Raw genomic sequence first — 23,172 nt, 5'->3', positions numbered from 1 at the left:
CCACCTCTTTACTAAATATTATCACTGTTATCAAAATATTGATAACGTATCTTTTTTTGGGGGGGGGGGGCGGTGAACAATTCGCAAATGTTTCACAGATTTAATTAATAAATTTTCTTTTAAAAAAAAAAGTTTTCATATAATATTTACAGTATTATAAATTTGGGAAAGTGTTACAAAAGAATAAAATAAATCGCCCTGATGACGTCAATAATTACGTGTTAATTTCCCTTCAAAATCACTACCAAGGTAAACATTTTTTCTTAAAACACTCACTAGGGAGGCTTACGTAATTAAATTTACCTTCTCTTTTAGTATTTAGACTAGAAAGATGGTTTTCGTATTTAGTATTGTACACGGTTCACCACATAGAAGTGAAACTTTTAAAGAAAGCGTGACGTCACAACTATCCCAGATCCCCTATTTAAAAATCAATGTACCTGGGGGGGGGGAATAATTCAATTTAAAAAAAAATGATAGTCACTAAGTTTAAGGTTCAAGTTCATATATAAAACCCCTATGGTTTTATTTGCAAAAGTAGATTACAGATATCTTGAAAAGTTTGGTCGTCCATTACAGACGGCAACGTTTCCGGTGTTTTTGATTTTTTTTTTTTTTTTTTTAATGTGGAATTTTGGTTAGACATTTCATTGGTGTTACCCAGATTTTTCTGGCACCTGTAGAGGAGAATCAAGTCCTCATGGAGCCTCCTGCTTAGTTAAGGGGGTTTAATGTTAAATGCTAAAATTTTTGGCGGGGAAAAAATCGGTAAAAATTTATAGGTGTCACTTCCGGTCTATCTTTTTTTTTTATATTTTAGTATTTAAATACATATTTAATTATTATTAATGTTTCAAAAGTGATAAGGTCACACATTATACCTTAAAGAGAGACGTTAGAGGGAAGTCTGTTTCAGAACCTTTCAATGAATTTTCTCTGAAAAAATAAGTTTGAGATATTTTTGAGAAAAAAAAAAAACACTAAAATTAGAACATTGGTTTAGTAATGTAGCATTTCCGGTATGACGTGGTTCCGGTGGTGGTATTTGAAAACAGAGAGATTTTTTTCTAATTTAAAGTATATCTATTTCTCAATTTAATGCAGTTGTATCGCAAGGTATGCTGGTTTCGGCGAACCCACAGGCAATCTCCTGTACTTATCACGCATTGGTCCACTTTATTGGCTCCCATTTACTCTGCACCCAAGGGAGCCACTCTTTCTTTTAGGTCATATGTTTTGCTCGATCTGGGAAGGCTATGGAGTTGGCCAAGAATCCTGACAAAGTGGCGAAGATCCTATAGGGAACACTGCCTTGTATGGTCTTTGAAGTTCTTGGCACTTTAACCCAGTCCATCGGCAACGCACAAGCCCCCATCAATACGCCGCTAGCTTCTGCTGTTCAAGGCAAATGTTACAAACTCTCCTGGGAACTTTACTCGGACCCATCACGACTCAATCTGGTCTTAGGCACTTTTAGGGTTCTGTTTTACATCTCTCTCAGGTGCAGTTTAGTGACGGCTGCGGGAGATATCCTTTCTAATTGTGGTTGTAATCTTTAGTTGGGATATTTTAGACCTTTGGCACCTGGAGTCCAGAGAACTCGAGCGTTCAGGAGAAAGAGGGAATACCCAGGACTTAAAAAAAGAACCCTAGTTGGACTGACAAGTAATCAGCATCCCCTTCCTCCAGCTGGAGGCCTAGGTTAACCACCTCAAGTTGCACCTTCAGTTTTATGTTTTCCTTCAATCCGGAAGCTTACAGTTGCAGTTCGCTGAAAGACTCTTCAAAAATGAAATCATTATCCAGGGATAATAAAGAATAAAAGGAGAGAAAAAATGTTTTAAAGCTCAGCTTCGGAATTCCTTAGCGTTTTAAAAAATAATTTTCAGCCGGAAAACGGCTGCAGCTCATTTATTTCGTAACAATTTCCGTTTTAACATTTATTTTCGTAATTTCTTAATATTTATTAATTCTTGAGCCAGTACAGTCTTTGTATAAATAATTTAGGACAAGCAATGAACTAATTTCATTGTAAAAATTATTTATTATTTGCTGATTTTTCAAATTTCCTTTTTTTAGTTTTGTATACTTGCAGTTTTCCCCCACTTTTTTGCCTTATTTGGAAAATATCCTTACTTGCATTTTTTTAAAAATTTATTCCTATAAATATATTAGAATTATTACATCACTCAAACTCACAGGGTAATTACAATTTGTATAGGATCCTTCTCTGACGACATCATTTTTTTCGCTCATTACTTTTTAGTTGAGAAGCTTAAAGCCACATTGAAGTGGCACCTTATAATAGCTTGAACTGCTTAACGTTAAAGAATGGTTTTTTAGTCTTTGATTTTATACGTCATAGTGCGCATGTTTATTGCATCCCTGAGAAGTTTCGAACTTTCAATCACCATTAGGGATTGATTAATCAGTATAGTGGTGAGAGAGAGAATTAGGCTTCACTTAAGTTTCTGTCTTGCGGCTACACTTGCTGACGGAGTGATGTTAGATGCTGTGTAATGTGGGTGCCATTCAAAATTGTGATGAATTTTAAAACTTTTTTTTTGTATTTAAATAATGAAATAAAAATTGTTTAAAGGTTATATAAGTTTAGTGCATGTGTAATTTTAAAGTAAGGTAATGATAATTTTTTGTCATGGACGGAGGCGACTAGCAAACATACTTTACTATAAATTTCTCATATTAACCATTAAATAAAATCCAAGGCGCATACCAGGGGAATCGAACCCACTAAACCAACAATACATCTTAGAATTGCGGGTCTAGCCTATAACCTCCTAACATACTTTACTATAAATTTCTCATATTAACCATTAAATAAAATCCAAGGCGCATACCAGGGGAATCGAACCCACTAAACCAACAATACATCTTAGAATTGCGGGTCTAGCCTATAACCGCCTAACATACTTTACTACAAATTTCTCATATTAACCATTAAATAAAATCCAAGACCTAGACCGGGGGAATCGAACCCACTAAACCAACAATACATCTTAGAATGGCGGGTCTAGCCTATAACCGCCTAACATACTTTACTATAAATTTCTCTTATTAACCATTAAATAAAATACAAGGCGCAGACTAGGGGAATCGAACCCACTAAACCAACAATACATCTTAGCATTGCGGGTCTAGCCTATAACCGCCTAACATACTTTACTATAAATTTCTCTTATTAACCATTAAATAAAATACAAGGCGCAGACTAGGGGAATCGAACCCACTAAACCAACAATACATCTTAGAATTGCGGGTCTAGCCTATAACCGCTCGGCTATCTTGGGTTTACGTTTAATGCAATATATTGTTTTAGAATTGTTAGTACTTGAAGATATCGGAGGTATTAACTGTTACTCTGCAACTAACCACGTTTTAAAAATGATTATTATTAAAATCAAAAACTTTTTTGTACAAATTGTTAGCTTCATGTAAAATTTAATTACTTTAAAAACTGTGATAAGAAAAATTCTTGTAAGTTTTCTCAGTAGATATTTTTTATTTTCTTTTAAAGTATGATAAAAAGAAAAGTTCAATTTAATTAGAGAAAATATTGACGTTATCCTTTTTATAACTGCATTAAAATAAAAAAGTTAAGAAACTTCTTAAAGAAAAGAAAAACAAAAACAAACCAATAGTGAGAAAAACAGAAATAGTAACTGGAAACAATTTAAGAGAGCATCTCGGTTGGAGATCTGTAGACAAGTTGGGAATCTAAATATAAAGGTGATAATATAAAGGAGCTACAAGTCTTGGCTCTCTACACCAACCTACTGCATAAACACACTTACGTAATGTCTATTTTCAACTCTAACAATATAATAATTCTTTACTTTTATTATATTTTAATACGTAATAAAAAATTTATTAACTACAATTGTTTGTTACTTTCTTCTATTACGTATTCTATTCGTTAATACTTCCGATTTTGAGTTACCGCCGGAAGTGACCGTTTTAAAGACCCATTGAGTCTGAAAAAGAGGTTTTTTTGAACTATAAATTGTTTTGTATGTATGTGTCTACAGTACCCACAAAAATAAATAAATAAATAAAATTATATAAAAATTAAAATAAATATAATTTTTTTTTTGCGTAAAAATCGGGCAACCGGATGTACCACGGTACTGTAAGATTTCCTCTAAAATCTAAGATTCTCTAAACCAAATCGGTATTTCTACTGTCGTAGCCCGCATCACTTTGAAGCTCCTACAAAAAAAAAAAAAAAAAAATCTATGACCCGGCAGCTGGATTCGAGCCCATGATCTCACGCTAACCCATTAAGCCAAATAACTTTCCTTTATTAATTAAAATTGTTTATTTTCTTAAAAAAAGTGGCCCCCCCCCATAAAATCAGCTGCTTTCTAATTAATTATATTTTTGTAAAAATACGAACCATATAATTAGCATTAAAAGTGTAGTTTTCTCTGTTGATAGTGTAGGAACGGTTGATAATGGCCGCAATTAGAACAGTTACAAGGTTGTAGGCTAATATAATTTTTAACGCCTTAAATTACCATTATTGTAAATTGCTTATTTTCTATTATTTGCACATTAAGTGGTTTAATTGTGGATTATTATGGAATGTGATTAATTAGATTGGGGAATGGGGAATATATTATCTTCAGTGATTACATTCGCTTACTAGTTAGAAAGGAAGTTTTGGCAATCATGTCTAATTTCCGTTATCGAAATATCCGGTTTAAAGCCTCCTGAGCCTAAAAAAAAAGCTTGAAGAAAAATATACAACTTAAAAAAAAATGCTATTTTTTTTACTTAGATGAGCGCGCTGTTTCAGCTGTGGTGCGTCCCTTAAGAAGAACAATAAAAATAAGAGATAGGGTACGGATTAGCACACAGTATTGGATTCCTACGCTCTGAGATAACGGCTTCGAATCTAGTCCCATAGATTTTCTCTTCCTAGGAGCTATTTATCAGCCGCTGATGGATAGTGTTGTCAGTAACGAGAGAGTAAGCGCCAGGTGCCAGTGATCTTAGAAAAAGAAAAAAGTGCCACATTTTGCCGGAGCGGTTAATAGGCTAGACCCGCAAAGCTAAGATGTATTGTTGGTTTAGTGGATTCGATTCCCCCGTGTCTTAGATTTTATTTAATGGTTAATATGAGAAATTTATAGTAAAGTATGTTAGGCCGTTATAGGCTAGACCCGCAAAGCTAAGATGTATTGTTGGTTTAGTGGGTTCGATTCCTCCTGGTCTTAGGCCTTGGATTTTATTTAAATGGTTAATATGAGAAATTTATAGTAAAGTATGTTAGGCGGTTATAGGCTAGACCCGCAAAGCTAAGATGTATTGTTGGTTTAGTGGGTTCGATTCCCCCGTGTCTTGGATTTTATTTAATGGTTAATATGAGAAATTTAGAGTAAAGTATGTTAGGCGTTGATAGGCTAGACCCGCAAAGCTAAGATGTATTGTTGGTTTAGTGGGTTCGATTCCCCCGGTCTAGGCCTTGAATTTTATTTAATGGTTAATATGAGAAATTTATAGTAAACTATGTTAGGCGGTTATAGGCTAGACCCGCAAAGCTAAGATATATTGTTGGTTTAGAGGGTTCGATTCCTCCGTGTCTAGGTCTTGGATTTTATTTAATGGTTAATATGAGAAATTTATAGTAAAGTATGTTTGCTAGTCGCCTCCGTCCACGACACCTAATTCGGTAGTTAGATTGTAATGCCCGCCTTAAATAATAGGCCCTACTTTTACTTTTTACCTCAGAAAAAAAAGAACCTCATTACCTCATAACGTCATTGTGGAATTTGCATTAATGATGTAATTTAATCAACAAATTTAACCCCTCCTAATAACATACGAGTCTCAAGACCGTATGACGAAGCGAAGTCTACCCGCTCATCTTCCGGAAGAGACCTAAATCGAATTTAACCAAGGAAAGTGTTTCTAATAATAGTTGTTGACTAACATGATTACTATGTCTACTAGTTTAAAATAAGAATAATATTAAAAAAGAAAAGATATAGGTACGTAGGTATGCCGGATTCCTCCATTCGATCCAAATAGAACTACTAAGATGCACCTCTTGAACAGCCCATTTGTATGCTTCTCTTGCAAGTATGCAATTTGTTTTACATTTTCTATCTGCAGATACGACTCTAGACTGTTTAATGTTTAATGTAACTTGCTTGTAGTACATTCCCTAAATCACCTAGTTTACTTATTCAATAATCAATAAAGCAATAATTTTTATTCCAAAAATCATTAATATGTTAATGATTTTTATTTATTAACGATATTAGATCATGCAGCGAAAGCTGTGCGTGCCAAGGCGGCCTTGTTAAACCTTGTTTGTTATTCGTGCATGATAATTACTAATAAAATACTGTAATTAATATTATTATTATAATAATACTAAAAATCGTATTCAAGTGTGCTTTCATCTCTCATATCTGAGTGGCTCATTTCTGTGTGGAAAATTAACGGAAAAATCAGAGACAAAGGAAATAATCTATTTTCCCTTTTTTCCTATCTTAACAAAGGAAGGAAATTCCTTTTCTTTAAAGTGGTACTCCAAATTAAGTGAGCTTTCTTTAAACTAGAAATTTAAATATTTAAATAGGGCCGGAAATGATCCTAATAAGGCAATTATAGGACAGTCTATAAAAGTTTCTATATTCTTTGTTGAGTTTGTGTATCCACTGTATTTTTTTTTACTTTATATACTTTCACTGTAAATAAAGTAAATAACTGCAGTATATTTCTGCAATAAGTGAAGCTGATACAACCATGATACATAGAATAGATATATGAAGCATGAGGAGAGTATTCACCCCATTGGTGAAACTCCCAAAGTGGTACAGTTCACTATTGTCGACTGGCACTTACTTCATTCAGAAGATCGCTCGTGGCCACCTGCGCTTCAACCGCCTGGGAGGATTCCCAGGCAGTTGGGATACGAGAGAATTAGGATGTAAGGTAATTTTGTAGTTTGGACTTTAATGTAACGTGATCTTACAGCTTCCGAAACATAGGGGAACAAGAGAAATCTCGGATACAAAGTAAGGGGGGGGAGCATTAGCTCGATTCGACAAAGTGTTTTTTCGACTGGAAGGATTAGATTCTTGTAGATATCGGAAGCTTTGGCTGTTTGGCCCCAAAGTTCCATTCCTCCTTAAGTCCAGGCAGGACTTCAGTATCATGGTGTAGGATAAGTCGTTTTTTCTGTAGTGAGACTTTTAGTTCAGAGATCGCCAAAGTGGTCTGTATAAGACCCCGGAGGCCTATTTAACTAAAGTAGGGGGTCGATCTTAGCCAGGGGGTCGAAGAAAAAACAATTTCGAACCCAATATAGCGGAACCTTGCAAAGAAACACTAGGAGCACACCCATCTCCATTAATTAAGAAGCAATACTGTAGTTACTTTACTTATTTATAATTACTTATTATTTAATAAATATTAAGGGCCACGGTAACCGAGCGGGTTAAGAGGCGAGACCTGCGAAGCTAATTTGTATTGTGGTACTGGGTTCGATTCCCCTTCTTGGCCTTGGATTTTATTTAATGGTTAATATGAGAAATTTACAGTAAAGTATGTTAGGCGGTTATAGGCTAGACCCGCAAAGCTAAAATGTATTGTTGGTTCAGTGGGTTCGATTCCCCTTCTTGGCCTTGGATTTTATTTAATGGTTAAATGAGAAATAGTAAAGTACGTTTGCTAGTCGCCTCCGTCCACGACACCTAGTAAAAGGTAGTTGGACGTTAAGCCCCGCCTGAAAAAATAGGCGATTACTTTTACTAATAAATATTTCAGGCGGGGCTTAACGTCTAACTACCAATTTGGTGTCGTGGACGGAGGCGACTAGCAAACATACTTTACTATAAATTTCTCTTATTAACCATTAAATAAAATCCATGTCCCAAGACCGGGAATCGAACCCAGTACCACAATACATATTAGCTTCGCAGGTCTCGCCTCTAACCGCGGGCTACCGTGGCGCCTCTAATAAATATTAAGGTATTTAAATTTCAACATTAAGATATTTTTTGATAAAACTATTTGTTACACAATGTAAAATTACTTTAACAAAATGTTTAAAATCATAAAATAAATTGTACAAACACAGTACCTAATAGATAGTTCTATTTTTAATTAACTGAAAATTACTTTTATGGGGGGGTCGATGGAGATTTCTGAAAAATTATATAGGGGGGGTCCATGATCGAAAAAAGTTTGGCGACCCCTGCTTTAGATCGTTTGTCTAGAGAAGTCTAGAGAGAAGTTTGAATCGTCGCCACCTGTAATTAAAGTCATTTTTTTAAAGGATTCTCTCGGCTAACGATTTTCTTTAAACTCTGCGTAGTGATTACAGACAAAATAAATCTACAACTTTTACTGGATAAATGTTTTTTCTGGAAATTTTTATTATATTAAGGGTAGGATCTGAAAGGAAGAGGGACACATTGATTCTACGATCTAAGAAATCGTATGAGTGTGATCAGCTGATTATTTTCATTTTAAATTAATTTTTGCAGCGCATTTTCTCTCGTTGATTACACCGAGGCCATTATCAGATAGCAGGAGCATCTGGGGGGGTAGTTGCATGTTTAAAAAAAAAACAGTAGATAAGAGATGTTGCAATTAGTGCAGCAGTGGGGAGCGATTAGTGAACTAGCTGTAAATGTTATCACGGTCCTGATAAGAAGGAAAATTCTCTACTCAGCGAGGCCCCCTTCTGTAATTATTATTAATAAATTAACTTTGTAACCGTGCTGTGCGTTAGTTTAAAGAAAAACAAAACAGAAATTTAAGTTTAATTAGATGAGAAAGAGAGAAAAACTGAACTCACAAAATAAATTAAGCTCATCATGATAAGCTGCATCAGGTGCTTAAGCTCCGCGATGGGTGAGTGTTGCTCTTTTGGCGCAAAGCTGCAGTAGTTTAGTTATCAAAATTAACATCCTGTTCTGAGAGGAAGTTCTGCTTTCGTGGTGAGATATTCAAGTTTCCATTTACTAAAAAAGGAAGTGCATATCCCGCTTATGTAATACTTAATACATCATAATATTTTTTTTAAAATAAAATTTAATCATACGCGGGATTCGAACTGGGAGATGATCTCCCACTTACAAAGCCACGCTCTTTCTTCTTGTTTGTAACAGAAGTAAAATTCTTTTTTCACCTCTTTTGTCTATTCTTGGGAACATTTAAAGTTCTTAACTTTTTGATTATTGCTTAGAAAAATCACTCAGAAAAACTACTTATTTCCCCATATTTAGAAAAAAAATACTAGCTTTATCTTTCACTTAAAGGATCAAACTTATTCCTTAAATTTATCAAATAATACACTTTGCGCAGCTTGTGTGCAGCATGTATTGTGTCTTCAAAGGTGCCTCCTCCGGCTCGCAAGCCAGGTTAGACAGGAGGTTATCAACTGCTGTCTGTATCTGACAAGCTGCGTAAAATGCATTATTTGATAAATTAAGGAATCTAATTTGATCCTTTACATGAAAGATATTGATCACTTAAATATGTGGCAGGAGGTTTCCAGTTTTTTTGGTAATTAAACGCAACTCTCCCAAAATTACCAAATAATTATTAAACCTTCTTGTTCGTAACAGATGTAAAATTAATTTTTAGCCATTTTGTTGTGTATGCTTGAGAACATCTAAAGCTCTTAACATTTGATTTTTCTTAGAAAAATCACTCAGAAAACTACTTATTTCCCGATATTAAGAAAAATACTAGCTTTACTGCCTTGGCAATATTTTCAGTAGAAAGGGGATGGAAAAAATACATAAAAATGACCTATCGCGTGCTCTTCTTTTTCTTTGATAAAGGGAAATTGAAATATGATTAATAAATACCAGATTTCGAAATAGCCTAGCACCTTTAATTTTGAAGATATCGAACAGCGGTTTCCGGTTTCTTTCATAACTTCTTTTTGTACTCTTTAAAACTGTTTATATGAAAATGGGGGTCAACCGCGAACCTTTACTTTTGGACGAGCGTCTGCCGCCTATGCGATCGTGAATCTAAAATCAAGTCACATATTCTGAAACTAGAGGTGACGGGCAACAAATTTTTCCTCTACCATTTTGTTTTTGCTCAGATCAACCGTTTAAGCATGATATGTATTTGAGACGTCTTAAAATGAACACCCTGTGTATAATCACATTTATATAAATCGCAGATAATTGAGATTAGATATTTCGCGTAAGGGCCACTAGAGGATGCTACAATATTGCTTTGTTCAACCGGAAATACTGAACTGAAAATTTTTCAAAAAATATATTTTTTTATCGGCAACGGCTCCAGCGTTTTTTCCCCCTCCCAAAACTCTGTGACTTAGTGTACTTAACTAAGTCCTGCGAGGGCACTAATTGAATCATTTTTCCTGATCGATTTTCTGACCCTCTCTATAATTCTAGTTCTTGTTATATTGTGACTTTTAGGACTTAAATCTAAGTGAAAAATTTTAATGTAACTTAACTACGCACTAATTAGTCAGTGACGTAATTTTGATGACATCATTATGTTTACTAGTTTAATATTAAATAATTTTTGTTTACAAAAAAAACAAAAAAGACGTAGTTAATCAAATTTAATAACGGTATTCAGCCATTGTGGGAGGAGAGGGAACCTTGCTAGTGTAGTTAGTTACTGGTGCCAATGCGTGGTAGTCTGAGTTACATGTATTTGTAATGTCGCATAGCTTACATTGTGCCCCCTATTTGTCAGCATGTTATATATAGACACCTTACTGTGCGGATATAATATGTAACTTATATACAGTACAGTTATGCTGAGTTGGCTGATGACATCACCATCATCATCATGATCATCATGTAGGCCCTTATATGATGATTACATACAAAAATATACTACATACGTACATGTAAACTTCCTTTTGCGTGCGTATTCACTCTCCACGTTTTGTGTATCCAAAAATGCTCATCACATCATCCTGAACAGTTTATATTGGTTCTATTTCACGTAATCATCCTAAACAGGAAGGTTCCTGTTTTTTGGTGCATCCTTTTTCAAGATCGAGTACTCGACCCTGGGAAATAAGTAAATCGATCGTGCCAAATCGTGTTTTTTCCACATTTCTTTTAGTCCTGGAAAAAGGGACGCCAAAAAAATGATTTACTTCCTGTCTGAACGTACGTGCTGGTGAACAGAATATCTTAAATAAAAAGAAAAAGCTTCGGCTCATGGAACGTTTTCTGCTGAACTACTACGTTTATTTAGGAAGTGAAACTTTAATTAAGCCGTTTTTCACGATTTCCATGAAAATCGATTCAATAATTCTCATTTTATTTTTTTTCAGCATCTTTTTTCCCAGTTGAAATAGACTTTTCAAGAAGTTTACAATTCAGTGCATTTATTGTCTATAACCACAGGGTCTGTGCTTATCTACTTAGAGGGATGAATTCACAGAATTTTATAAATTGGTAACGTGGTAGTCCAGATCTTGGAAACAGACCAGGAACGTTATCGCTTTCTTCCTATCCAGATCGCGGAATTTAATTTAAAAAACTCCCCACAGTGTGCGGAATTAAAATCAATGATAATGTATACACGTCGAACGCGCAGGGCAAAAACAACCAAAAGTTTACAATAGTCGTAATAGTCACTGCAAGCGACATTTTCTGCAATCTCTCTGGGGCTTGAGATTACAGAGCATTTCAAAAATCTTGCACCGCTTCACGTATGCATTATTCTAGATAACTAGGGACGAAGGAGCTTTGAATTCTGTGCAAAATGAAATCATGCTCGTACTGAAACGTCTGAATCTCTGTCTAAGTGGTAAAAAAAAGGGCATTGCACAAGGGTTTCTATTTGTGTGCCTAATTCCCAATCTCTAATGCGGAGACCAAACATGTACCAACCACTTATCATTTGGCTGACTATCACCGCAGTTCTATTGGTAAGATAAAGGAAACATCCCACCAAATATTTGTATTTTATTAAAATTTCGAGTTTTTTTGTAGTTAATGGCAATTTTATATTTTTCACAACGAGTATACAGGTCGAAAGCACCGTAATGGAGATTTGGTTTGACGAGTATACACGTCGAACACGCTTAACTGGCTAAGAGAAGAAAACTCCTCAAACGACGACTAGCTCGCAAAATATGAACACTCTACGCTGGCTTTTATAAAACTGCACGCTGCAATAGTTACTTATTATCCAATAATATAATCCCGTACCGATGCTAATTAATATTTACTAAGAATTCCCAGTTTGAAGATTACATTTTGATGTATTAGAAACCTGGAAAGCAAAAATTCATAGTAAAGGAAGGTGATGTAGTGGTAACACTGATTTCTCTTTGGTTCCGTTAACTTTTTGACAAGGAAAGGAAACTGTTATCAGTTTCCACTAAATACCAACCTTGCTATAAAGTTTATAACGTCGGAAAATCACGTTTCCAGTGATTGTAAAACCATTTTAAACATTTCGTCATCCTTTTTTTTACTACGTATTTAAAATGATGAAATTCCTTTGAAAGAATTATCGCTTTTTATCATGGTTACCTGTATACTGTACGAGCATAGTAATAGAGGAGAAATGTCTAGTTATCATCCACGTATACTGCGCGGCTATCTGAGATGATGAAGACTCTCTCTGGAATTCTGGATTCTCTGGCTTATTATCTCTGTCAGTCAACTGGTTATTGCTAGTGGCTCTGTTTGGAAGACTTTCTAGACTGTCTAAAAAACGTGAATTGTACGAGGTCTGTAAATTAAGTAATGAGACTAACGAAGTTAATCTACAACTTCGATTTAAGTCATTTTCCGAGGAAAATACGATTGAAGGCTTTTCTCAACATCACTCTAATGTGCCATTCAAGTGAAATCGTCATTCCATACCATCTTTTAAATTAGATATACGAGGTCTGTAAATTAAGTAATGAGACTGATTTTTTTAAATTTATGTATTCAAAAAGAATTACAATTCTATATTGTCACCTTCAAAATAACTTCCTTCTGAAGCCATACAGCACTGGAGACGTTTCTTCCACCCTCGAACTCCGATACTGGAATAGCCTTCAGCTGGTCGGTTACAGCCGTTTGAATGTTTTCGATGAGGTGATTTTTGCAACTTCGGGAAGAGAAAAAAGTCACAAGGAAGTCAATTCAGGGCGAATAAGGAGGCTGAGGAGCCACAGGAATGTTTTTACTGGAGCCAAAAACTCTGGTTTATTGAAATTGCTGTGTGTGACAAGGAGCATGCTGATTGGTTTTTTCGATATCCACACGGAATCGTCCACAAAGAGTTTCTACCTCAAGGTCAAAACGGGACAATCAACACTTTTACCGAGAGGTTCCTGAAAAAAACTTCAAAAAAGGGTCATTCGTGTGAGACCAAACATTAAAAACGAGTGGGAGGTGTTGCATCAAGATAATGCTCCTTTTCACACACAACAATTTCAATAAACCAGAGTTTTTGGCCCAGTAAAAACATTCCTGTGGCTCCTCAGCCTCCTTATTCGCCTGATTTTGAGTCCTTGTGACTTTGAGTTGAAAAATCACCTCAAGGGAACTCATTTTGGAACAGTCGAAAACAATCCAACGGCTGTAACCGACCAGCTGAAGGCTATTCCAGTATCGGAGTTATTTTGAAGGCGACAATATAGAATTGTAATTCTTTTTGAATAAACAAATTTTAAAAAATCAATCTTATTACTTAATTTACAGACCGGTTTCTAAATCTACTTCTTACGCACCAAGTGTATGACACCAAAATAAAATAAGGAGCCTTATCTTTCATTTTATCCGTCTTCGCGTGCAAGCTTATTGTATCCATGACAGATTTCAAACTTTCATCTCTTCCATAATCAGCAAGTGTAGAAAAGCGAGACGGTAACGAAATCTACACCAAACAGGATGAATCAATGCATCTAATATCTACGATGCTCTAAAAGCAAGCACGTTTTTTTTTTTTTTAAATCAAAAATCAAAGTTTAATTACAAAAATAAATAAAGATAAAAAATACTCGTTAGTATATACAAATACGTCCTCTAATAGAGTTAACCAAAGAGGTACTTTATTTAGTTAATTTAGAGATAGTCGTTAATTAAATACGTCAACAATCGTTTAAGAAACTACAAAATGTTGCTAAAACAACGAAGAGAGAGAGAGAAAATCACAATCAGATAAAAGAGAGTTCAACACGACGGAAGCTTATTGGCAACAGTGTGTTGTACGTATTTTAGGCGATGACATGTGTATTTAAATGTGCTGCTGCATCTATTATGTGCATTTATCCTCCCGCTTAGAAGCATTTCTTCAGCGTTTTACTTGAGAATGCAATGTTGCCATTGTTTTGCTTGCTTCAATTTTATCGTAGGCTTTATTTAATTTTAATTAATTATTTATTAAATTAATATTTTGTGTTAATAGAGAAGTTTTACTTTCTTTTACTATTTATACTGGGCAACAGGAACTATTGCGTACCGTTCCGTTGAAGCGTTTAAATTTTTTTCTTTTTTAAAGTTAATCTGCAACTTCGATTTAAGTCATTTTCCGAGGAAAATACGATTAAAGGCTTTTCTCAACATCACTCTAACGTACCATTCAAGTGAAATCGTCATTCCATACCATCTTTTAAATTAGATATACGAGGTCTGTAAATTAAGTAATGAAACTGATTTTTTTAAATTTTTTGTATTCAAAAAGAATTACAATTCTATATTGTCACCTTCAAAATAACTTCCTTCTGAAGCCACACAGCGCTGGAGACGTTTCTTCCACTCCTCATAGCAGTGCTCGAACTCCGATACTGGAATAGCCTTCAGCTGGTCGGTTACAGCCGTTTGAATGTTTTCGATGAGGTGATTTTTGCAACTTCGGGAAGAGAAAAAAGTCACAAGGAAGTCAAGTCAGGCGAATAAGGTGGCTGAGGAGCCACAGGAATGTTTTTTACTGGCCAAAAACTCAGTTTATTGAAATTGCTGTGTGTGACAAGGAGGATGCTTTCTTCTGAAGCCACACAGCGCTGGAGACGTTTCTTCCACTCCTCGTAGCAGTACTCGAACTCCGATACTGGAATAGCCTTCAGCTGGTCGGTTACAGCCGTTTGAATGTTTTCCGGCTATCCCAAAATGAGTTCCCTTGAGGTGATTTTTCCAACTTCGGGAAGAGAAAAAAGTCATAAGGACTCAAGTCATATTCGTATAACCAAAATTCTTATTTGATGCGTTTTTTCCTGAATAGATTGTAGAATTAGAATTAGAATAGTAGATGGGACGGGACCTGGACCTATGCCTCACGGCGCCGCAGTCAAAAGAGGCCTATTGTAGATCTAGTAGTGGAAACTGCCCCTACTAAGAAGGTTGAGGACTTTCCCTACCAGTTCCTTCTGCGCTACTACCTCCTTTGGCCTCAAAGTTCCAAAGATATCGTAGCGCAGTCTCTCGATTGCAACACAATCGAATAACAGGTGAGAGGCCGTCTCCTCCTCTTCCTGACCACAATCTACACAACGGTTCCGCGAGCTAATAAGCCCCACCACCTTGCGCAGATGCTTTCTGAACCTACCATGCCCTGCGTGAATAGGACCGGTAATCAGAGTAATCTTTATTACTATCCAAGCAAAGAGTCTCTTTTTGTTCTTTACTTACACAGCGAAGGCAAGCAATAGTCTTGCTGTGTTTGACCCCCCCCTCACAGGACACATCACCCAGTTCTTTTTTTGTGCTCCCTCCAGATCCCAGATCTCTGAGAGCCACACGAACCCCAGGACAGGCTCCGGACCGATGAAAGGAGTGTTAGAGGCCCATTCCTGGCCAGATAATCAGTAATCTCATTCCCTTCAATCCCGGCATCCATTCCAGCCGAACTTCGTTTGTGCCGAGCCATTAGTTCTAGGGCCTTTCTACATTCCCAAACCAGGGAACCAGGTCATTCTGAAGGGAATAAAGAGCCTACAGTGCAGCATGGCTGTCCGAAAAGATGCAAATCTCCCTATTTCTAGGATCCATACGCTGGGTTTTCCTCAGCGCAAGTTTTCCAGAGCAAAAAACCTCGGCCTGGAAGAAGACTGTGGCCTATCTCCCAAGAGATCTCTCAATGAGTACCGCGGGTGGGTAATAATAGTTTGTAAGTTTTTTTTTTGTGCAATTATAATCACGTCGTGAATTGTGGCGAGAAAAATTAATATGTGTTCTCATAACTTTTTTGGATTGTGAAATTTTGGTGCTATTTAAGACGAATAAGATGTTAGTCACGTCCTCTATTGGACGCCAGCCAATCTAAACTCTCTTTTTCACGCATTCAGCCAATTAATTCTAATTTAACACCTAATTTAAAGATTTCCATTTAAATACCTTTAAATTAATTAGTATTAGACAGTTAATTAACTTCTAGCACGCCAGTTTATTTGTATCCCTGACCGGTTTTAGACTTACAATCATCATCAGAGTTAGTTTTAATCAGTGTGTTGTAGCTTCAATTACGTTGATTCAACCAAAACACTTTAATTGAACATTTCGTAAAGATGATTTTTTTTTTTTTTTTTTAAATCTTTTATTGCAATTTACCACTGCAACAAGCAAATACGGTGAAAGGGAAAAGAAATAACGGGAAATCATGATTGGAGAAGGCACCCAGTGGTGCCACTCCAGTAACGTGCTTAAGATAAGAGAAGATCACGAGGCCATCTTCTCTTCAATCTCCTTAGAGGATTACCTGGTAATGTGGAGGAAGATAGGTGATCTATGAGAGGGTTAGGATGAGCTGCTGTAGAGGAATGAAATTTGAAGAAACGAGTGTTAGCAAGATCTGTAATGAAAGGAATTTTGAGGTCATTATGGATAGTGAGGTTAGATACATAGAACGGAGCGTTAAGAAGTTTTCGAAGTATTTTTGACTGTAATGTCTGGAGGCGTAGTGAGTTGGAACGCTTAGTCGATCCCCATACTTCGATGCTGTATGACCAAATGGGTCGCAGTAACATTAGATATAAGAGTCTTTTGTTATGTAGGTTAAGTTTCGAACGTTTGTCAAGTAGTCTGGCGAGAAGTTTGTAGCGTTGGTTAGTTTCTTGTCTTTTCAGTCTAGTATGGGGATTCCATGTCAACCGTTTGTCTAGGTGCAGTCCAAGGTAACGTACTTTGTCCACAGCTGGTATAGGAGTTTGGTTCAAGATGACAGGAGGTAGGATTTTCCGTCTGAGAGTTGTCCAAGGCACAGAACGCATTTCGGTGGGTCTTCTGCTTTTTTGGTACATTCAGCTGTGAGATGGGCTCCTGCACATTTTACACAGCGGGGGGCATGTTGGCAGTAACCTCTGGTATGGCCGTACGTTTGGCAGCGTTTGCATTGCACGATATTGTTTTGTTTGTAAGGTTCTTCGACACGGATAATAGTATTCAATACTGCTCGAAGATTGAATATTTCTTTGTTGTTAGTTTGTGGTTCTAAGTCCACAAAGAACAGAGGCAGCGGGTACTTTGTTATTGGGTGGTAAACTAATGAGACATTTCTCACCTTATGTCCTTGCGCTTCAATTTCTTGTTTAATATCTTCAGCTGGGACACTGTGGTGAAGGTTACGAATCACCACTCTGAAGGGTTTGTCCTGTTTTAGTTGGTAAGTGTGGTATGTATATTTCTTATCTTTCAGATAATGAACAATGCTTCTGTAGGATTCTACGGTTAGCGCTGTCAAAATGGTTCCTGAGAGGTTCGTTTTGCATGTGTAGTTGCTGGCTCCAACTAAAAGTGTGATTTCTCTACAGAATTCCATATAATTCTGTAGGTTTTTTGATGTAAATTGGAGGAGGTTTGTATTCTTTTTGCGGCTTTTCCGTGGTATTTGTTTCCATAGTGTCGTCGTCTTTTAAGTTTTCGAATTTATTTTCGGAGATAATGCCCGGAGGGGCAGATATTGCGGTGGCCGGTAAAGAGGTGACACTTACCTCGGTTAGCATTGCAGTGCTCATTGCAGTCGGTTCATTTTTTGTTGTCGATTTAGTTACTTTTACAGTAGCTGTAAGCTTCTTCTTTTTCGTCTTCTTTTTGGGCGGTGAGCACCCAGTCGCGCTAACTCTTTTGGCCTCTTTGGTGATCGCCTTGGTGGTCATTGATTTTTTGGTAGTAAAACTATCGTCTGATTCACTTTCTTCGTCGCTGAGGCTCATTTTGCCTACAGCTCTTCTCTTACTGTGGTTGTTTTTAAAAGGCGCTATTTTTAACTTTGTTCTTAAGATAACAATCAAATTGTCAATATAATAGCAAAGTTAATACAATAAAGTCTCAATTTACCTCAAAAAAGTAAATTAAACTCAGCACAAAATTTTTAGTGTCTAGTTTACACAATAGCTAAACATATAAAGAAAATTTAATAATTTAAAAGTAAGGGAAATTCTAGTACGTCTTTTTTTTTATTTTTACGAGATTTTTCTCGTGATAAAACGTAGCAGGTGCAATGGGGAAATTTTTTTATGAATCGTCAATAAAATATGAATAACCTGTTTTAAATTCGTAATTTTCATACACACTATATATATGTATTATCAAGATAGTATTCCCACGCATGAATATGTTTAGAGTACATTATAAATTCCGGTGGGTTCCCCCCTCCACTACAGCTAGAGAGACAGAGCTCTATGAATGGTCAGCTGATTCAGATGGCATTGACAAGGCACGAATTGTAGAATTATATATGCGTGGGGGTGGGGGAGAAGAGCGGAGAGAATTATTAAATATAATACAGCTAGTAAAGCAGCCAAGTAGTGTTCATTCGGCCAGGAGAGAAAGAGATTCTCTGGCTGGGCTGGGAGTGATTAGTGTTCAGCGAAGAGTAGCGGGCTACTTCCTTGTGTTTAGCTTAGCAAAACGGAAATATGTCAGTATTGTGTTCATTCATTGTTGCCAACTCTCCTTTCTATTCCATTTATTGCGTTCTTTTTTCTTTTTTTTATTACGTTTTCTCCCTTAGTTTTTTTTTCCCGACTTTCTCTTACTTTCTCATGGTTCTTCAGGTATTTCCGGTAAACAAAAAAACAGTTTAGGCAATTTCACATGATCGTAATATATCAACCCCACTTATTTGTGAGTAAGAGGAAGTTGAAAAAATTCAGACGTTTCCGCCTTACCTTTTGCTAAACTCGCTTCAGTAAATTTCGTAATATATATTAGACCAGCGTTTCCCAACCTGGTGGTACGCGAAAAATAATCAGTAATGGCGGACATGAAAAATTAAAAAAAAAAAAAAATCAATGCATAAAGATATCCTTTCCTATAATTCATAAAAATTATTTTAATTAATAATATAAAACAGTAAAGTTGTTAATTAAAACTGTCCGGTAGGACAGTTGTATAAAGGGTTGATCGTCAAAAACTGCAGGAAAAAGCGTAACGTTGAAAAACACCCAACTTTGACAATTTTTTTCTCTTTTTCTATAAAAGTTAAAATTCCCAAATTTTCTTTATAATATAGGGCAAATCCTCCTTTATAACTGTAATTTTTTTGCAACAACCTAGATCTGATAGATTTTGAGAAAAAAGTTGCCGAAAATGTGCAAAAACGGCATTTTCAAAAATTGTTGTTGTTCTTCTTCTTCTTCTTCTTGTTGTTGTTGTTGTTACCTTTTTTGTAAACTGCGTAGCGCCTAAACGCGCGAACCGATTTTCATGAATGAGGTGTCATTCGATTCGGAATTTTATGTAGATGTGCCTTTTTGGGGTCTCGACTCTGTACATCGAATGGGAGAAGAGCTAGCCCCCTTTATGTAAGGCCCCCTCCAAAATTATTATTACTAATTACTCTGTAAATCTTGGCCCGATTTTGATAAAATTTGGTAGGATGATAGGGTTAGGGCTCCCCTACATAACATTAAAGCGACGATCTAATCTTACACTTGTTAAGGGGAAGTATAGCAATCGTTTCAAATATGTTAATAAGGTTAGTCTGTCTCAATATATATGAAAATATAATACTACTACTAATACTACGTAGCTCTACAACCCGGGCTTTGGCTTCCTTAACAATTCGACTCCAGACATCTCTATTGGCTGTTTTTGTTTTCCATCCTGACACTCCAAGGACTCTCAAGTCCTCCTCAAAATCGTTAAGCCAACGTCTTCGCGGTCGGCCAACTCTCTTCTTCATGCCTATGACGGTACCATGCGCAGCAGTCTGCCGAGGCATCCTGTCTTCTGGCATTCTCACAATGTGGCCCCTTACCATTCCAATTGTCTAGCCTTGATGAAACGGATCACATTCTCATCCCCCATATAGAGTATAAAGCTCCACAGTTCTTTCTGAGTTTCCATGTGCGAGAAGTAGTGTCGAAAAAACTGGACCATAAACATCCTTAAAAGATCTTTCGATCAAAATCATAGAGACTATTTATGATGGCAGATGTAAACCTCCATGTTTCAGCACCATATTGTAAGAACCTGCCTGATTAAGGCTCTATAAAGCCTTGTCTTCGAGGTTCTGGACAGATAGGAGGTCTTAAACAATGCTCGGTTTGCTCGGACATTATTCTCCCATTCACTTCGCCTATCATTCAATTTTCCTCGTTTAGTTCAGACCCCAGGTAGGTGAAGCTTTCAAGACGTTCGAACGTAAATCCTTCTACTTTAAATTCCTCGCAGCTGCACTCTGGGCTAGTGTTCATGTATTTTGTTTTGCATTCGTTAATACTTAGCCCCAGAGAAAATATAATAGCACATTTAACAAGGATTAAAATTGTCTTTCATGCGAGTATTTTCCCAAAATCCCGAAAACAGAAACGATAATTGTATTTCGAACCCCCTTTCTATAAAGAAAAATTTAGGAAAAGCTACATCATTAATCAATAAGGGATAAAGAAAATTTTATAGAATTATCATGTGACAGAACTTAAATGATAACTGAAGTAAAAATCTGCTTAAGGAGACTTGATTGTAATGAGTAAGCTCCTATCCAAGCAACATTAAATTTAATTGGTACTTACAGGTAGTTGAATGCTTAAAAGAAATTAATTTAGAAGATTTGGGCACAAATATAATAATCCCAAAAAAGAACTTTGTAAATTAATTAATAATTTTGAAGAGAAAAATATGTGCGCACTTTTTAATTGTTTAGAAATAGTTTAAAAACTAAGATTTTACACTTTTTTCAAAGTTTATAAAGTGAACATGAACTTCTTTGTAACAAATACATTGTATCAATATATGTATTAAGATAGTAATAATAAAGTAACACACTCGGAATAAGAAATTTCACGAAATACAATCATTTTTACGAAGTGATACGAAGTGGAATTTAGCATTATGTACTACCAAGTGTAAGGTGAGCCCAAAAAAAGGTTGGGAAACGAAGTATTAGATCAAACTCAACGTGCCCAGTATTAGCTCTTAAGATTTATTTACCCCAATAAATCATTTTTTTTTTGGTATGTGCTGGCTGTAAATGAACAAGCTCATTACAGCTGGTTTCAAGTAAAGCGTCTTACCACTCGTCCTTCCCTGCCCTCACCACTTGTTTTTAATTTATTCATAGCGACAAACGCTGGTGTCATTTCTAATTTTGGTCCATTTCAGTTAAACGCTAAAATATCTAAGCACATTATGTCACAGCTGTTTTTAGATATTTTTATTTTTAAGAAATTAAAATCTGACGTATAAATCGTTTAAATATTAATTACTAAAACATCTGGTTAAAAATACATTCATTTTTTTTTTATTTTAAATTTTGCAACTTTCTGAAGCTATGCAACAAGTGAAAATTATAACTTTAATATTACGTGCTTAAATACATACAGATTTATGAAAAGCGACACAGGGAATTTAAACTTTTATAGGTGTTAGTTGGCAACATTGCGAAGAGCATCAGTCAGCTGTTAGATTAATATTTACGTAAAAACATAACCTTTAAGGTCCATAGTTATGACGGCGTGTCCGTCCGCTTGAAGGAAGTGTACCTTTTGATGGACAAGGCTAATACTAATTCCTGAAAAGTTGTGTACAACCGTCACAAATATTGGGTCAAATGAACAAAAAAACAATATGGCAGTGGGATCATTATTAATCGGGCGAGGTTTTTTTTTTGCAGGGATATTTTGGAATGGCAACGCAGAGAAGGCAAAGTTGGTTGGGTGTTCGTTCCTACCTCATCCTGTTTACAACCCTGACATTGCTTCTTCGGATTTTTATCTGGTTTGGTCCGCGGAAAGAAGCTTTGCGTGGTATCAAGTTCCAACGACCCAACGAAAAAGTTGGGACAAGTGCATAGAAGAAGTTGGGATTAAGCATTTAGAGCTGAAGCAATGGACCACCAAAACGACGGAGCAAAAGCTACACATCTTTGATATAAAGATTTTTTTTGGAAGAAATATGGTCCAGTTAAGAAAATTGACCAGTGGAGGACTCTTGCACTGAGAAGATGTGTAGATAGGAGAGATTATGAGCTTAGGATAAGTGTAGTTCGAGTCAGATTGTCGAAAGTGAAGTCGAAATCTCTACACTAAACTGAAAAATCTACCTCTGATTATGGATGAATAACCGAAATCGGTCAGGGATACAATAAACATGCGTGGTACTAGTACGCATCCAATTTACCGTAAAAAAAAAAATCCGTTTTAAATTAGCCAATCACCTTCTTCCATATTTAAATTGTTTTTTTTTTTTGCGTTTATTTATGCTACAATCATCGCGTTAGCGCTATAAGTAGCAGTGATAACCGAGTAACAAATGATAAGGTAACGAGTGGAGAAGTTACCGCAGTGGTAACACTCCAAAACATTAGATAGTCACTCTCTTCACTTGAGAGGAGATCACGAGGACACTGTCTCTTTTAAGACGTCTTGTCCGGGTTATCAGGAAGAGTTCTAGAAGCAGAGATTTTTAGCTAGAGGATTTATATGATATGGAGTTTTCTGTATCGTGTTTTCAGCGACTTGTGCGATAAAAGGAATGTTAAGGTCAGTGTGTATAGTCCAGGTTGGAGACAAAAAATGGAGCATGTACAATAGTTCGAAGTATTTTAGATTGTAGAGATTGAATCCTTTGGAGATTGGAGCGTTTGGTTGAACCCCACAGCTCTATTCTGTAAGCCCAGATGGGTTTCAAAATAGAAGTATAAATTAGTCTTTTGTTGTCCAGGGAGAGTCTTGATCTATCGTTTATGAGTCTTTTAAGTAGTCGATAGCGTCTGCATAGTTCTGTTCTTTTAAGTCTTGTGTGG

The 23,172-nt window shown here is 36.1% G+C and overlaps 1 protein-coding gene across 8 annotated transcripts in view; it reads left to right on the top strand.

The window, feature by feature from the left end:
• Positions 1 to 23,172, top strand: part of puc (dual specificity phosphatase puckered) — a 267,275-nt gene that overhangs the window by 91,191 nt on the left and 152,912 nt on the right. The window contains exon 1 of one of the 8 annotated variants that reach the window (XM_074124211.1): positions 8,721 to 8,889. The exons of the other annotated variants lie outside the window; for them this stretch is intronic. Coding sequence (XP_073980312.1) covers positions 8,853 to 8,889 — 37 coding nt within the window. The 5' untranslated portion in view covers positions 8,721 to 8,852. Of the gene's footprint in view, positions 1 to 8,720; positions 8,890 to 23,172 lie in introns of those variants that run through there. 8 annotated transcript variants of the gene reach the window in all.

Source organism: Rhodnius prolixus, unplaced genomic scaffold (assembly GCF_049639745.1).
Source record: "Rhodnius prolixus isolate KJV_2025 unplaced genomic scaffold, Rpr scaffold_3, whole genome shotgun sequence".
Lineage (NCBI taxonomy): Eukaryota > Metazoa > Arthropoda > Insecta > Hemiptera > Reduviidae > Rhodnius > Rhodnius prolixus.
The sequence above is the reverse complement of the archived record's forward strand: the minus strand, read 5'-3'. Positions and strand labels throughout refer to the sequence as shown.